Source organism: Pristis pectinata, chromosome 41 (genome assembly GCF_009764475.1).
Source record: "Pristis pectinata isolate sPriPec2 chromosome 41, sPriPec2.1.pri, whole genome shotgun sequence".
Lineage (NCBI taxonomy): Eukaryota > Metazoa > Chordata > Chondrichthyes > Rhinopristiformes > Pristidae > Pristis > Pristis pectinata.
Genome location: NC_067444.1, coordinates 930,814 through 948,223, shown reverse-complemented (window position 1 = coordinate 948,223; position 17,410 = coordinate 930,814). Strand labels below are relative to the sequence as shown.

Sequence of the window (17,410 nt, the reverse complement as noted above, 5' to 3'; positions counted from 1 at the left end):
AACTATCCTGTCGGTGAGGGATGCTGTGGACTGATGTTACAGTGTACCGCTGGTGTTCTGTCGGTGAGGAACGCTGTGGGCTGATGTTACAGTGCACTGCTGGTGTTATGTCTGTGTGGGACGCTCTGGGTTCACGGTGTTGAAGCACTGGGTCTGTTTCGCAAAAGCAGTCGCTCTGTGCAGCAGTGGTGTCTGGTCGCTCATTTTTAACAAGCCAGACACAAGTCAGCCACCAAGACAGGAACTCAGAACTGAACTGACCACGGTTTATTGAGTTCACTTTGCCGATTATAAAGTAAACACCGAGTAACTTTCTGACGTGTGTGTAAAATGAGCTGCTTACAGTTCAGTGCCATGAACGCATAATTAACAGACAAGCGCCAATGAGCGGCATGTTGAATAATCAGCCCCTTTTATCAACATCATTCCGCACCAGAAGGAGTTTCATGATGCTCTCTATCTTCAATAAAATTAACAGCAAAATGATTACAAATCACACTTCAAGGCCGTGTCCGAGAACGCAGCAGGTGTAGGGTCATCTATTGTGGTATTTTAAAAATTATTGCCACTATATACACAGGCTGTTAAATGGAGGAAAATTACACCCCTACCCCCTCAGCAACACGGCCAGACAGGTTCCTAATCCGGCTAATGGCCGCCGGTCTCAGTCAATGCCATGACTGGTGTGCCAGATTGAGCCCCACCCGGGACACTGAATGCCATCACTGGTATCCTACACTGAGACCCCAGCAGGGCACTTTTTGCCATCACTGGGGTCCCAGACCGAGCGCCACCCCGAACACTGAATGCAATTAATGGTGCCACAGACTAAGCCCCACCCCGGACACTGAATTCTGTCAGCCCTGTCCCGGACTCAGCCCCAACCCAACCTGGACACTGAATGCGATCACTCGCGTCCCAGTCTGTCCTGGGACCTTCATCTCTGTGTAATTCCCCAGGTCCCTACAGGGGGGCATTCATCCCCATATATTTGTGGGAGCGGTCTGGTCACGTGTCAGCGGGACTCCCTCTGACGTCACGGCGGGAGGAGTCGCGGGGAACCGTTGCGGCCGTTGGGATTTAAACCGGGAGCGCGCGCGCGTTTAAAGGGTAGGGCGGGAAACCGAACAAATATATTACCATCCCGCGGGCGGGGATGTCTGTACATTGGGACGTTCACAGGGACACCCTAAGTCCGGGTCTGGTACCCTGCAGCGACTTTAGCTGATTCTGTCCATCTGAACTGAACCGATTGCCATCCAGCCTGAAAAAAGAGTGAAAAATAAAGAAGGAATAAACACATTCCACATCAGTGCCAGTAACTGGGGACTGGGGTCAATGTTTCAACAACACTCACAGACATATGTCAACAGAACAGCCCGCGGATCCACTGATATTTTATCGCATTAAACATGAACACAAACACTCACCAGATCCGCTCCAGTCTCGGGAGGGTCAGGATGAGGCGGCGGAGAGCGGGGACAGATCGGTCTGTGAGGGAGTTTGATCCCAGGACCAGCCACGTGAGTGAGCGGTTTCTCCTGAGAGCGGAGGCGAGATCCTTGGCACCAAAATCTGTGAGACCAACACCCCACAGCCTGCAGATAAGAGAGAGTGAGGGTTAGGGACACCGAGAGACAGGAGACGGTGCAAACCCCCAGGGTTTATCAGTAACACAATTACTGACCACATTAATGTTCAGTGTCAGACACTCAGTGACTGGAAAGATAATCTCTCACAGTCTGGGACTTACTGCAGTTCTTGTATTTTACACTCCGGGTCCCTCAGAGCAGCAGACACCAGTTTCACTCCAGAATCTTCCAGTTTATTACCACTCAGCTCCAGCTCCGTCAGTGAGCGGTTTGTACTGAGAGCGGCGGCGAGATGCTTGGCACCAGAATCTGTGAGACGGGTCCGCCCCAGCCTGGAGATGAGAGAGAGTGTGGGTGAGGGTCACAGAGAGACAGGAGACAGTGCAAATCCCCAGGGTTTATCAGTAACACAATTAATGACCACATTAATGTTCAGTGTCGGACTCCCAGTAAATGGAAACACAATCTCTCACACTTTGGGACTTACCACAGTTTCTGTATTTTACACTCTGGGTTCCTCAGAGCCGCAGACACCAGATTCACTCCCAAATCTCCCAGATTATTCTCACTCAGCTCCAGCTCCGTCAGTGAGCGGTTTGTACTGAGAGCGGAGGCGAGATCCTCGCAACCAGAATATGTGAGACGGTTCCTTCCCAGCCTGGAGATGAGAGAGAGTGTGGGTGAGGGACACAGAGAGATAAGAGACTGTGCAAACCCCCAGGGTTTATCGGTAACACAATTACTGACCACATTCATGCTCAGTGTCAAACACGCAGTGACTCTAAACACAATCTCTCGCAGTCTGGGATTTACCGCAGTTCCTGTATTTTACACTCCGGGTCCCTCAGAGCAGCAGACACCAGTTTCATTCCCGAATCTCCCAGTTCATTACTATCCAGGTCCAGCACCGTCAGTGAGCGGTTTGTACTGAGAGCGGAGGCGAGATCCTCGGCACCAGAATCTGTGAGACGGTTCCACCCCAGCCTGGAGATGAGAGAGAGTGAAGGTGCGGGACACAGAGAGACAGGAGACGGTGCAACTCCCCAGGGTTTCTTGGTAACACAATTACTGACCACATTAATGTTCAGTGTGAGACACCCAGTGACTCAAAACTCAATATCTCACAGTCTGAGACTTACCCCAGTCTCTGTATTTTACACTCCGGGTCCCGCAGAGCCGCAGACACCAGTTTCACTCCTGAATCTCCCAAGTCGTTGATCCCCAGTCTAAACACGGACAGACAGAGTGATGAACAAACTGATTCACAACCGGGGTCCAGTCGGAGTCTGACATCACAGGATATAACTCAGATATTACATGAGACACTTCAGGACATTAATTCATAATTACACCCCTCAGTGCCCAGCTCCCGGACACTCACGGAATGTCAGTAATTTCTCGAATAAAGTGCTGTGTGAACTTTCCCCCTTCAGTCTCATTGTGTGGGTGAGAGCTAGAGAGGGAGATTGGGCGGGGGAGGGGGAAGTCACCAACACGCAGCGCGTTAGGAGGGGAGAACAAAACTACAGCTGAGGAAGGGAGAGGGAGAGTTAGACTGAGGTAGAGGGACAAATGCCGGGCCGTGGGTAGCGGATGAGAGTGGCTAGGCCGTGGGTGGGGTGGGTGAGCAGAGAGGGGAAGAAGGACAGTGGCCACTCCTATTTTGGGGGAAGAGTGGACAGTGACCGCGCCGGGAGTGGGGGGAGAGTCACGCCGAGGGAACAGATGAAAGAAAGAGGTGCACCGGATGGGTGATTTGGGGGAGGAAGTCACACGGAAGCCATACAGATCAGGAAAGTTTTACAATTCAGAAATAGAAACAAATTAATATTTACCCCAAATCCTGGCACTTGTGCAGCCCGGGTCCCAACCGCTGGATCCCTTCACACTGAATGTGGCAGCTCCACAGATCAAGGTGATTTATTGTATCACAGAGCCCAATGACATGAGACAGAACGGCGCAGTCAATCGGGGTCAGTCGTAATTCACTGAATGAAAGTGTTTCCACAGATCCCAGTGCGGCCTGAGGCAGTCCACGGTTCTGAGACTCAAACAGGTAGTGCAGTGTGTTCAGGAGGCTCCTTTTACCAGATTTACTCCCTGTGTTTCCACTCTGACGTTGCACCTCCTCCTTCACCCAGTCAATCACTCGGTAGGTTGTTTCATGGGGAAATGGACCCAGAAACTCCTCCAGCCCCTGAACTGTCCCTGGGGAGGAGAGACCGGCAACAAAACGGAGAAATATCTCGAATCGTCCATCCTTCATGCTGTGGAATTCAGTAAGGAGTTTCAGGATATCCCCCGGATCTGGAGTCAGGAATTGTGCGAGTGCGGCTACAAACTCTTGGATGGTGAGGTGTGGGAATGTGTACACCACGCTCCGGCCAGAATCCTCTCTCTCCAATAGTTCCATCAGGAACCCGGACAGGAACTGGGAAGGCTGCAGATTGTACTTGATCAAATCACCATCTGTAAACACAATCTGCTTTTCGGAAACTCCTGTGAAGGCCATCTGACCAACCCTCAGTAACACATCACGGGGGCTTTCAATCTCACGGCCGTGGTTTTTCAGAATGTTGTAAATATAGCAGGAATATAGTTGGGTGATTGTCTTGGGAGCTTGCTGCGGGTCCCTGTGTCTTTGTGTGAAAAAGGGGCCCAGTAGCAGACCGAGGATCCAGCAGTAGGAGGGGTTGTAGCTCATGGTGTACAGGATCTCGTTCTCCTCCACGTGTTTTAAAACAGCTGCTGCCACCGTCTGATCTTCAAAAAACCTGTGGAAATATTCCTTACGTTCCGCACGAACAAATCCCAGGATTTCAGCCCAGTCACTGATCTCCGCCTTTTTCAATAAATGTAAGGCAGTGGGGCGGGTGGTCACCAACACTGAACATCCTGGGAGCAGCTTGTGCTGGATTAAACTGTACACAACTTCAGACACTTCACACCGCCACTCGGGATCTGGGCACACGTGCCGAGGTTCTGTGTCTCCCCGACTGTCAGCAAAATCGATTCTGTGCTTGAATTCATCCAAACCATCGAATATAAACAGTAATCCCTCAGGATTCTTCAAGACCTCTTCCAGAATATTCCCAAAGTAAGGATACAGATCCAGAATCAGTTCCCTCAGATTTATTCTGCAGTTTATGGAGTTTAAATGCCTGAATTTGAAGCTGAAGATAAATTGGTAGTGTTGGTATAATTTCCCCGTGGCCCAGTCATGAACAATCTTTTGCACCATTGTTGTTTTACCGATACCCGCCGCTCCGGCCACTGCTGCCGATCTCCCAGATTTGGATTTACTCTGGAAAAAGCTGCACTGGAACAATTCATCAGTCCGGAATTTTTTTAGCTCTCCCTGGAGTTGTTTCTCAGTCCACTGCTCATGGTCTCGGCCTCTAGCTAGCAGCTCATGTTCCACAAGTCTCCGATCTCGAACAGCAGAAATGACCGTGAGCTCAATGTATCGATCAACCAGCTGGAAAACCTTCACCTTCTCCCTCGTCAGGATCCTGTTCACTCTCATCGTTTCAGTTTGTGCCCGCAGAGTCTCCTTGTGCTTCTGCTGAACATCTTCAAGTGAACATAGAGAAAGTGGTCTCACGGTCACATGTGCAAAGCAAAGAGAACTTACAAACTCCCAACCATACACAGATATTAAGATTACAAGACACAATTCAATGCATTCAGGGATGTTATTGCCGAAACCTCGGCTCCCAGACAAGAGACTCAGCGGTCTGTATTGGTCAAGAAGATATCAGACCTCCCATTTTGATATTAACTGAACTGTGAAGCTGAACGTTCCCCCATTACTTTGTGGTATACCAACTGACCCCCATAGACACTTTTTGTAATAACTGCAGCTGTCATTATGCTATTGTCTAATCTTTGAGAACCGTTGTTTTGATCTGGTGTGTGAAGATGGGACATTGGGTATTCTGGCAAAGGGACAGATTGCGGATTCACTGCACTTGCATCAAAATAAAAACAGATTGTGCTCGAAATGTTCAGTTCGGGCAGCATCTCTGGACAGAGAAACAGGGTAGAAGTTTCAGGTCGATAACTTTTGAAGTATGTTGCAGAGACGGGAGAGGGAAGGGGGTGGCTGAAATGGGGTGAAGACCAAGACAGTGTCAATGATGCATATAGTGGTGGTTCAGGACAGGAACGGTTGGAGAAGTCTTGGTGATTGCTGCTGATCTGTCTGGTGGCGCGGTGGAGATCGCGGATAATAGAAGACGAAAGTGAGAAGAATGGTATTTTGGAAATGTGAAACAAACCAACAGGCCAGGCAGAGGAATGATCGAGTTGTCAGTACAGATTGACGATGTTTTAGAGAGAAAATCTGATACGGACTGGAGAAGCTGGTTATCAGGAAATACGGTATTCAACGTTGAACTCACAAAGTTGTCAGGTGCCATAATGAAGTTGACGTGTGTTTCCTGGAGCTTACTCTGGGCTTTGTTGGAACAGTGTTGGAGGCCCAAGTCAGAGAGGTCAGAATGGGTGTGGGATGGGGAATTAAAGTGGAAGACAATTGAAAACTCAGCCTCTCTTGTCAACTGAACGGGCAACGGAGAGGGGAGTCAAATTGCAAAGTGGTCATCCGGGCTGTGACTTATTCCAGTTTAGAGGAGGCCACATCTTCAGTAGCTGAGGCAATGCACTGAATCAGAAGTGCAACTGAATCACTGTTTCACCAGTCCCAGGCTTGGTAATACGAGTTCTCAGTACACTGTGTCAGAAACATAGTTAATTTATCGTTTCCATTGAATGTTCCACGTGAGCCTGTGTTGGGTTCCTGATGCCATATCATCCACCCCCCAACCACACAAGCCCCGTCCACTTCTGCCCTACACAATCGCTTCCCTATTGCTCTGTGCCCAAGGCTAAAACTGTCCGTTCCTTTAATTCCTCCCAGACTTCGAGCTGGTCTCCTTCCCCCAACCTTCATTAGTTTGAACTTCGCTTATAGCGGTTAGCATCAATCTACCTCAGCGCCAGCGAACCGGGTTCAATTCTCGCCACTGTCTGAAAGGAGTTTGTACGTTCTCCCCGAGTCTGCGTGGGTTTCCCCCGAGTTCTCCAGTTTCCTCCCACATTCCAAGGACGTGCAGTTTAGGAGCTGTGGGCAGGTTAAGTTGGGCCCGGAAGTGTGGCAACACTTGCGGGCTGCCCCCAGAACATTCTCAATAACACAAAAAGGCGTATTAGACTCTGTGTTTAGATGCACATGTGAATAATAAATAAGTATCTAATATTTTCAATGGCCTTCCCCAATTTGTAGCAACCCCGTTCACCCAACAACCCCACACCTCTCTCTACTTTGACCATTACTCCAGAAATGCCTTTATTTTAAGAAAAGATAAGTTCTATCAATGAACCACAACACATCCACACCATCTCCCTGCAACCTGCTCCATTCCTCATGGTCCCTGTGTTCCTCCAATTCACCCACACTGATCCTCCCAGATTTCCAGACCACTGGCTCCAGACCACTGGCTGCTTTGTCTTTCAACCTTCCCTCTCTGAACCTCCCCACCTTATCTCAGGCTCTAATGCTGTTTCGGAAGATAGCCTGGTTATCCACAATACGGGCACTTCTGCTGGAATGGATATTTTGATAATGTGAATTGGGGACAACATGATTGCTGGATTAGTGAACACTATTTGCATTGCACAGGCCACAATGGTTATCGCGGTCGGGAAACCTGTTGAGATAGGTGCTTTGAAGGCAACTATAGTTTCTTCTTCAATAATGCGGCATGCTAAAATGCGAGGTTTCTTGGGAATGTAACGATCGCATTATAGCAGAACTTCCTTTACTGTACACGCGAAGAGGGATAGAACATGAAAACACACGACGTAAATGCCCCGATCAGGACCACGAGAAATAATGTGGAATATTTCATGCAACTTTATAGTCACTGAATCACAGACATCTGTTCATGCAAACTGAGGCCACAGAGGAGAATCAGAAAATATTTGTAACTTATTGGGATTTACGCTGAGGGGAGTGTTCGGGAGTTTATTATATTCATTTGTTTAAGCGTCTGGTCATCCATTGGGATGCATTAAGATGTTACAAATGGAATTCCCAGCATTAGTTTAAGAACCATGCTCACAATTCCAGAAATAATTAAGAGAAATGAAGAGAATAATTATTTTTTCAGCCCATTAGCAAAGGGGGAAAGAAGTACTTTGTTCCCTTGCCGAGGTTCGATCAGCAGCTTTTGGAGGTTGGAAGGGATATTGCAGGTAGGGTCAAAGGGCAAGTGCCCGTGTTTCTGTGGACACTGGGAGTGGAAGGTGGAGGTGGGTGCCTGTTTGCCTCACTTCCCACAGGGACGGGTTTAATTAAACCACAAAGTATATTCCAGGCGCTAACCACTCCCGAGCTACACTCCGTTTCTGAAATTTCAAACATTATAGCAGATTTACTCATTTTGCGAATCTCCAACGTGTCATATTCCTCAATTACAATTTGAAATAACATTCTGTCCACCACTAAAATTACTGTAATTAGTGGACTATTTTGGGTCTAAAATGAGTCCTGAATAACAGGAATATTCTTTGTAACTGCGTAACTGTTCTCTGTATCTGTGAAGGGGAGGCTAGTGCCACATCCAGTCTCACCTTACCTCCACTGATGACCACGTTGTTAAATGAATATATTTTCAGTTTCTTGGATGGGATCTCACAACTGCAGACAACTCATTGCGTGCTGTGAACTTACAATAATCCCACATTCTACATCTCTTTCCGTGAACATCCTGATGGGGCAAGCTTTTTAGTGTGCAGAAAAACATAGTATTTGATTCAGGTGTGATCTTTGTGAAACCAGAGATCTGTGCGATGAGCATGTACTTGTGGTAGGATTTAGTGCCCAGTCAGTCCTGCAAAGAGCACACCAACTGATAGGCATTTATACCGTTACTTAATGAGTGACATTAAATCCTGGACGTGAGAGTGATGCTGAACAAATGAACCAACAGAACAACTTCAGGAACATACCAGGTGTGTCTGAGGTTTCACAGCCCATCACTTACGGTCCATCCCGGAAAACATTCTCCAGTGGCATCACGGTTGTTTTTTGGAGTATCCGTTCAGCAACGGGAATTGGAATTTAAAGTTTCTGTCTCAGCTCTTCCAATGTACCATTTTCAACTACATGATCACTAATCAGGATCCTGCCAGGACTGTACAGGGTTTCAGTGTATCAGGGCACTGCCAGGTGTGGTGGGCTCAATGTAACCCACAGCTGGATGAGCTGAAACACTGAATTGAGATATTTAAATAGTGTGGCAGAACTGGTATGATTTGTAACTTGAACACACAGATCAATCATTCACTGACAGTGAATTCTGTGACATCCATTCTATTTCCCAGACGTTGACATTTGAACTCAGATTCTGCCACCTCTCAAACAGCTGCAGTTCAACATCGGTTATGTAAAGTAATTGGTTTGAATTGTGTTCCATCACTCACCCTTCAGCTGTGCGGATAAATCACATAAATCTCGGCCGATGTCCATGTATTCATATGGATCACGACCTGTTTAAATTAACAAGGGTTCATGAAACCAGACCTGAATAATAAATTAAGTCAAGTGCTTCAATGTGATTTTCAGTTCAGTGTTGTTTGACCGTACCGAGCTCCTGGATTTCATTCAGTATTTTGTCCAACTTTGGTAACTCATTCCGCATTTTCACAAAGGATTCCCACATCACTCTCCGGGCCCGGGATCCCTTCTCCATAACCAGACTGAAGAAGAGTTTGGAACTCTCTATCCGGTTTCTCTTCTCCACGAGCTCAGTGACTTTCTGTAAAGAACAATATGTAAGTATTTACGAGTGGGCTGATGGACACAGAACACGGAAGAAAATATCTGCCCAGTGAGGGGACGTCCCAGTAGTTTTGAGCACAGCAGCAGTCACTGACAGTCTCTTCATCCATTGTGTAAATATCCGGACTCAGTCTTTGGCAGTGAAATACTAACTGTAGAAATTACAAATCAGACTATTATTGTAGCAGGGTGAGAGATCGCTGACTCAGGTTTGAAGTGATTAGTTTCCTCTGTCCTTCATTCTCCAATATTACATCAGATTACTGACTAATAACACAAGTCACTTGTACAAAAGCAAAACACAGCAGGTGTTGGAAATTTAGTATTATCTTTTAAGAGTTGATTCTCAATCAGTTATGTTAAAAGGAGCTCGTGATTGGTTTTAATTTCATCTCGCCTTTTATGTAAAGTGGGATCTGGATCCAAGGTATATTTGTGGTCTGAAAGTTTCAATTGATTGGCTAAATCAATCCTCTCTGTATTAGCGTTTTTCTTAACCCTTGCTGCATAAGAAAGTAACTTGTCCCCTAATATAGGCTTTAAAAGCATCCCATATAATAAGACTAGAAATCTCTCCGGGGTTATTCTCTTGAAAAAAATAAAATAATTTGTTTCTCCAAAAATTTTAGAATATCTTTATTAGATAACAAAATTAAATTAAAACGCCTGGAATTGTTTAGTTGAGGGAGTACGGGGAGGTTTAAAGATTAAAAGACAGGAGCATGATCTGAAAGAGCAATCTCTTTATATTCACAGGATTGGATTGATGAAATGAATTGACCACCAATAAAAAAAATAATCAATCCTGGAATATGTGTGATGATCATGAGAAACAAATGAATATTCCTTGTCTTCTGGATGTAAAAAACGCCAGACATCAGTAAAGCCATTTTTCATTTTAAAAAATATTGAAGAAATAAAGCTGATTTATTAAGAGCTGCTGGTTTAGTAGATGACCTGTCTAACCTTGAATCTAACCAACAATTAAAATCTCCTCCTAGAACCAGAGCGTAAAGATTCAAATCGGGAAAAAGTGCAAAAACTCGTTCAAAAACTCCTGGATCTTCCGTATCCTGAGCAGAAATATTGGCAAATACCGCTAGTCTATTATCTAGCTTCCCTGATACTATAGCAAAACGACCATTAGTATCCATCATTACCTTATGTTGAACAAATGAAACAGTATTATCAATAAAGATTGAAACCCCTCTAGATTTAGCCCGGAAAGAAGAATGGTATTTTAACCCTCTCCATCAGTTGAAAAAGCGTAAAGTATCACAACTGCGCGCGTAAATTTCTTGTAAAAAATAACTGAGGCTTTGAGCTTTTTAATGTAAGCAAAAATCTTGTTTCGTTTTACAGGATGATTTAGTCCTTTAACATTAAAACTTATTAAATTAATCACTCGATCCATGCAAATGATGAATAAAGAGCTGAACTTTTGATGGAGTAACTAAGCAAGAGACTTGGCTAAAGGCCCAAAACAGCTTCCAAAGAAAGAATCCAATCCCCCTCCCACCCACCCAAAGAGAGAAAGCAGCCGATCAAAAGAAAGCTGGCATCTCTACCTAAAGGCAGTATAACCCAAATAATCCTGCTGCCAATTTCTCAAGGTTGGTAAAATTCAACCCAGTCAAAACAGTAACTCGAAAAGAAACACCACAGTTTCAAAATCATGAAATAACAAGTATCTTTGTTAGTTTATTAGGAAAAGGCCTCAAAGAAATATATATAAAATAACATGTCAGAGATGTATTTTAACTGATGGGGACTGTTGAAAAAGTAGAGTTACCAACAGGTAATCTCACTCAATTCTGTTCATTTAATCGAAGTCACCAACCATTTACAAAAATGAAATATCTAATCACTTCACTCATGTCGGCTGTTTTCTTTGGCACATCCAAACCTCAGCGACCTGCGTTACATATCCAGCAACGGGATTTCTTCAGAATATTTCCATCAACATCATGTGCAATCCAGATAAAAACAATTCCAGAGAAAGACAGGGATGTGGAATGGACGAGAGAGAAAATGAGTAAATCTGCAGATACCATCAAGGACGATGTTTGATGGTTGGCGTGGACTCAGTGGGCTGAAGGACCTTTTTCTGTGCTGTTTATCTCTCCTCCGGGAAGCAGGGATGGTAAGGAAAGGGAGAGGTTATGGAATAAAATTTCGGGGCAGAGGTTGAGTTGGAAAACAAAGGGAGGTGGGTGATAGGTGGGAAAAAAGAGTCAGATCGAGTCATCTTGAGGAGGGAGATGAAGTTATAAGAGGCTGGGGCGGATGACACGAAGGGAAATGAGCCTGAACGTGTTGCAGTCTGATGTAAGGAAGTGGATAAATGGAACAAAGTAAGAGAGAGATGATGGGCAGTTGATGGGGGAGGGGATCCAGTTTGTAACAGATGGATGGAACCAGGTGGGTGTGCCTGTGGGAAACACAAAAGTAGGTGATGGAAGCAGGAAGGGGCTACGGATAAAACGTAAGAAGGACCAAAGGTGGATCGGAAGGAGGGAGGAGAACATGGGAAGTGCGGGTTAACTGAGATTGTAAAGTTCAATGCTCCCACTACTGGGTTGTAAACTACCCACGCAGAATATAAGGTGTTGTTCTTCTAGTTTGTTCTGGGCCTCGCCCTGGTAGTGGAGGAGGCTGGGGACAGGGCGTTGGGTATGGGAATGGAAACGGTATTTGAAATAGCCTGAATCCGGGAGCTCAGACGGCTATTGTGGACAGATCGCAGGTGCTCTGCAACCAGTGGCATTGTCAATACTTGCTCTCATTCATATGGAGAAGGCTGCTGAATGCAGGAGACGACGTTGCAGCAGGGTGCATTTGAATCTTTTCCTCATCTAGAGGGGCTGTTTCAGTCCCTGGATGGTGGTAAGGCAGGTGGAGTAGGAACTGGGGTGACACCTCCTCCGGTTCCAGGGGTTGGGGAGTGATGAGTGAACCAGAGAGTTACAGAGAGAGGGTGGTCATTTCTATTTGCTGTCATGGCATCAGCAGCCTTGACTTCTACACTTCTCCCGCCTACTCCAACATCACACCAAGGACAGAGTACTCCACTCACTTCGCACCAAATCCACATCAGCATGAACTCTGCCGATAGGGGTGGTGCCTTTGTCAGCTGCTGACTGACTTCTACCTTCAAGAGTCACATCTCGCTCCAACTGGCCATCATCTACCCCTTGTCTGGTTTCCATTATCATCTTCCTCACTTATCAGATACCAACACTTGCAGGCCCTTGTGTCCCCACTTAATATCCTCCAGCCTCTGTATCTTCACCCTCACCCCCCAATCTTGGCTCCATCTGCTCCCCACTTTTTCCCCACCTTATCTGTCTCCACTCTATCATCCTTCATAAACCCTCTAGGACAACACTGATTGAATCAGAATGTGCACTGAGTAAACGCCAGTGTGTGGTTAATTTTCCATGACTGGCTTTCGTGACTGAAAGCCGGTCAGGATTTTCTTCGGATCAGTGCATCTAGGATGGCAGTGAGTGCTGTGCAATGCTCCTGTTGCAGGATGTGGAGATCAGGGAAACTGCCAACAGACTGAAAACTTCTCCGGTGGGAAGTGCAGTCCACTGCAGCTCCTGACTGGCCGTGTTAAGGAACTGGAGTTGGACGATCATCGATGAGAATGTTACCGAGGTTGTCACAACTGAAGGCGCAGGCAGCAGATGGTTGGGTGACCACCAGGAAGGGAGAGGGAGCAGGCAGACAGTGCAGGATTCCCCTGTGGTCATTCTCCTCAGCAACAAGTGTACGCCTTTGGATACTGCTTGGGCGATGCCCTATTTCAAGACGGAAAGATATAGACTAGTGAGTGTCACATCGGTGATGGAGAAATATTTGAGAGGATCTTTTGGGATAGGATTTATGAGAATTTGAAATAAACATGACCTAATCAGGCAGAGTTAGCATGGCGCTGTGCGGGGCTGGTCAAGTCTCAGTAAGTTGGTTGTGTTTTCGAGGAGGTGATTGATGAAGTGAGAGCAGTGGATATTTCCCACATAGATTTCAGTAAGGCATCCGACAAGGTCCCTCATGCAAGACATCCGGAAGATTAAGAATCATGCGATCCATGGTGACTTGGCCATTTGCATTCAGAGCTGGCGAGCCCATAGAGTCAGAGGGTAGTGGTCGATGTGTCTTATTCTGGCTGGAGGTCCGTGGCTGGTGGTGTTTTGCGGGGATCGGCAATGGGTCTTCTGCTGTTTGTGATATCTGAAAAAGTGGATGTGTAGGATGATATGTTTGCAGATGACACAAAGATCTGCTGGGCTGTGAATAATGCAGAAGATTGCCAAAATATACAGCAAGATATAGATTAGCTGCAGATCTGGGCAGAGAAATGGTAGATAGTGTTTAATCCGGCCAATTGTGAGTTGTCGAACTTTCGAGGGTCAAATGTAAGAAGAAAACACACAGGTAATATCAGGACCCTTCGCAGTATTGACGTACAAAGGGATCCTGAGTTCCAAGTCCCTAGCTCTCTTAAAGTGGCCATACAAGTTGATAGGATAGTACAATGGACGTATGACATGTTTTCCTTTATTAGTCGAGGCATTTTAATGAATCAGGAGTTATATTGCAGCTTTATAAAACTCTGCTGAAGCCGCATCTGGATCATTGCATTCAATTCTGGTTGCCCCCTTATCTGGAGGATATGGAGGCGCTGGAGAGGGTAGAGAAGAGTTTCATCAAGGTGCTTCCTGGATTAGAGGGCACTACTATAAGGGGAGATGGGACAAACTGAAATTGTTTACTTTGGAGCAGCGGAGGCTGAGGAGAGACTTGACAGAAGTTTCTAAAATTATGGGAGGCATAGATTGACAGCAGGTATCATTTTCCCAGGGTCTAAACGTCTAATACATACCCTAGGGGGCATGCAATTAAGGTGAGAGAGGGAAAATTAAAAGGAGATGTGCGGAGCAATTGTTTTGTTTGGAAACACGGAGAGTGGTGGGTGCCCGGAATGCTTTGTCAGGGGTGTACTGTGGAGGCAGATATGGTGGAGGGGTTTAGGAGGATTTGATCGTCACATCAATGTACATAGAATTGAGGGATGCGGAAAATGTCCATTCAGAAGGGATTGGTTCAATTAGGCATCATTAGCTGAATTACTACGGCACAACACCATGGGCCGAGTGGCCTGATCCTGTGCTGTACTCTTCTATATTTAATGCGGCTTCCACTGCCCAGTGTCAACACAGACGTGTGGTACAACTTTATCAGCAGGACAACTCCTTTATTGTGCTGCTGGTTCTGCTCCTGACCTCCCTTCCCACACTCCAGAAGCCACCCCCTTCTCCCCCAGTGTTCATGGTATTGTCGGTAATGGTGAAGTGAGGAAGATATTGGTCCATGAGCCCCTGGATTATGGTTGGTTACAACTCTGCTGCTGCTACTGAATATAATGTCTTGTGGGCAGTGAGTTTTGTACTGATCTACCTGACAATCTGACAGCTGTGGGTTCTTTGTAGTTTAATCAAATGAAATGCCCTAATGGGATTTAATCAGAGGCTCAGTTCTAGTTCACTACTCCCATACCACTGTGTTAAGCACAGCGTGCTTGGAAGGAACAGATGTCTGAATCTGCAGTTCCCAGCTCCCTGCCTCACTGAATGTAGACCTGATGCCGGAACTATGGGACATAAATTGATCAGAGATACATTTGTACTGCAGTGAAGAGCCCCAGGAATGTGAGAAGGGGTGCGAGTCTGACCTTGGTCTCTCTTCCCTCTGCTGCCACAGTTCCGTGACATTGGGATAAACAGGACGCAGTGTTCCTCCCACTCACCTCATGTTCCTGTCCACTGAAATGTTGCCCATCTCTCAACATCAAGCTGAGCCCTTCAACCCCTTCTTCAATCGCAGGTTTTAGTCTCTCCCGGTAGAAGTTTGACAACCGGAACAGTTGGTAATCCCCGCACTGTGTCAGGAGCTCAGACATCGCAGTCTTTGGATCTGTGAGTAAAAGGAGAAGCTAAACTCCAGCCCAAAATCAAATGGAATATAAATGACTGCCCAGAACACAAATGAAAAAAATAAATTCCACAGGAATAAAACCCTCCCTCTGCTCAACCCTCACCACCCAGCCCACAGATGATCCTCACCATCCGCTCTCCACAATGATGATTTCTCCTTCAGCTCAGCAACATTTCCACTTTCACCATCATTAAAAACTGAGTGAAAGATGTGGATCTCCAACACGACAACCAGCTCTGCCAACCCCACCCACCACCACCTGCAAGGTCCATGCGCAGCAACGTCCAGCACGAACGGTGCCAGTCCTATTTGTCTTGAGGTACGTACTCCTGGATTATTTCTTCAACATGTTCCCTTAATACGCTCATGCACAGGACATGATCACTCCCAAGTTCGCCCGTTATTGCGTATCAAATTACAGAGGTAGAGCACCCCTCCATTGCAGAGAGCAGTTGGGAATCGACTGCATTCGGTCTGGAGTCACACATAGGTCAGGGGTAACACTTGCCAGGTTTCCATCCATGAATGGAATGTGTGGACCAGTTTGGTCCCACATATATTCCAGCAGTTACACATTCAGCTAAACGGACACTGGTCTTTCATGACACATCTATTTTATCACTTTATTGTTCCAGACACATTTGGTTGGATTTCAACACATCTTGGTCCAGGTCTCTGGATATTCACAGCCCAACAAATGCCGCCATTTCCACAGTTTAGCAATCTCCATACCCCTCCCTCTCTTTGTGCTTCCAGTTCCCCTCTTTGACCAATGAAGGATATTCGCTGATGATTGCACAACATTCAGCACCATTCGTGACTGCTCAGATAATGATGCGAATACACATCCAAATTCAGGAAGACATGAACATTATTCAGGCCTTGGCTAATGGGTGGCAAGTAACATTCGTGGCACACAAGTGCGGGCAATAACGATAACCAACAGGCGAATATTGAGCCATCACCCACTGATATTTAATAGCATTAACATCACAGGATCCCCACGATGAAGATTAACTTTGATCAGAAACTGAACTGGAGCAGCTATATCCACCAGGTGTCCACAGGAGCAGGTCTGAGGCCAGGAATGCTGCGGCGAGTAAGTCACCTTCTCAGTCCCCAAAGCCTGTCCACCATCTCCAAGGCTGAAGCCAGGAGTGTGATGGAATATTCTCCACTTTCCTGGATGTGCAGGTTTAACAACAATGAAGAAGCTCGACACGTTAACAGGACGCCACACATAACCATTCACTCACTCCACAACCGGAGGACGGGAGTTGCGACTTGCAGCATCTGCAGGATGCACGACAGCAACTAAAGACTCCTTCAAAAGCACCTTCCAACCCACCCAGTCTCTCCAGCTAGAATGACCGGGGCAACAAAACAATGGGAACACCACCACCAGAAAGTTGCCCTCCAAGCCACACACTATCCTGCCTTGAAAATATATCACCATTCCTTCACCACTGGCAGGTCAAAATCCCATAAATCTCCCCCCAACAGCATGGTGGGTAAACCCGCACCACAGGGACTGTAGACGTTCAAGAAAGCCGCTCCCCACCACCTTCTCAAGGTCAATTAGAGATGGGCAATGAGGCGCTGGCTGAACATGCAACGCCCACTTCGGTTGAACAAATTAAAAGGCTTCAGTCCTAATATGTACAGACACAAACATTATTGGCATTATTCAGCTGGAATTTCTGTGATTTTCGTAACACCAGTGATGTTTTATCTGCGTACGTTTGCCTTTGCCGTTGCCCTGCCAGAACCTGCTATTAAACATGTTCCTCACCATCATTTCATCTATCCCTTCAAAGCCATCTAACCACCTGGATTGCAGGTCTGATGGAGACTTTGGCTCTGTCCTGCAGATACAGGATCACTGGTCTCCTAGAAGAATTGTCGGAGGACATTCGGCCCGTCTCGACAGTTGTTGCTTCCAACCACGGCTGCTTTCCTGCCTACTTCC

General features: G+C 46.4%; 1 protein-coding gene across 1 annotated transcript in view; it reads right to left on the bottom strand.

Moving 5' to 3' along the window:
• Positions 1 to 245: 245 nt before the first annotated feature.
• Positions 246 to 17,410, bottom strand: part of LOC127566451 (NACHT, LRR and PYD domains-containing protein 3-like) — a 41,296-nt gene continuing 24,131 nt past the window's right edge. Inside the window, exons 11-20 of the mRNA XM_052008883.1 lie at positions 15,254 to 15,420; positions 9,244 to 9,415; positions 9,081 to 9,146; positions 3,428 to 5,165; positions 2,732 to 2,818; positions 2,406 to 2,576; positions 2,080 to 2,250; positions 1,754 to 1,924; positions 1,431 to 1,598; positions 246 to 1,264 (exon numbers count right to left, since the gene is read on the bottom strand). Of these exons, the coding sequence (XP_051864843.1) occupies positions 1,177 to 1,264; positions 1,431 to 1,598; positions 1,754 to 1,924; positions 2,080 to 2,250; positions 2,406 to 2,576; positions 2,732 to 2,818; positions 3,428 to 5,165; positions 9,081 to 9,146; positions 9,244 to 9,415; positions 15,254 to 15,420 (2,999 nt within the window). The 3' untranslated portion in view covers positions 246 to 1,176. The remainder of the gene's footprint in view (positions 1,265 to 1,430; positions 1,599 to 1,753; positions 1,925 to 2,079; positions 2,251 to 2,405; positions 2,577 to 2,731; positions 2,819 to 3,427; positions 5,166 to 9,080; positions 9,147 to 9,243; positions 9,416 to 15,253; positions 15,421 to 17,410) is intronic.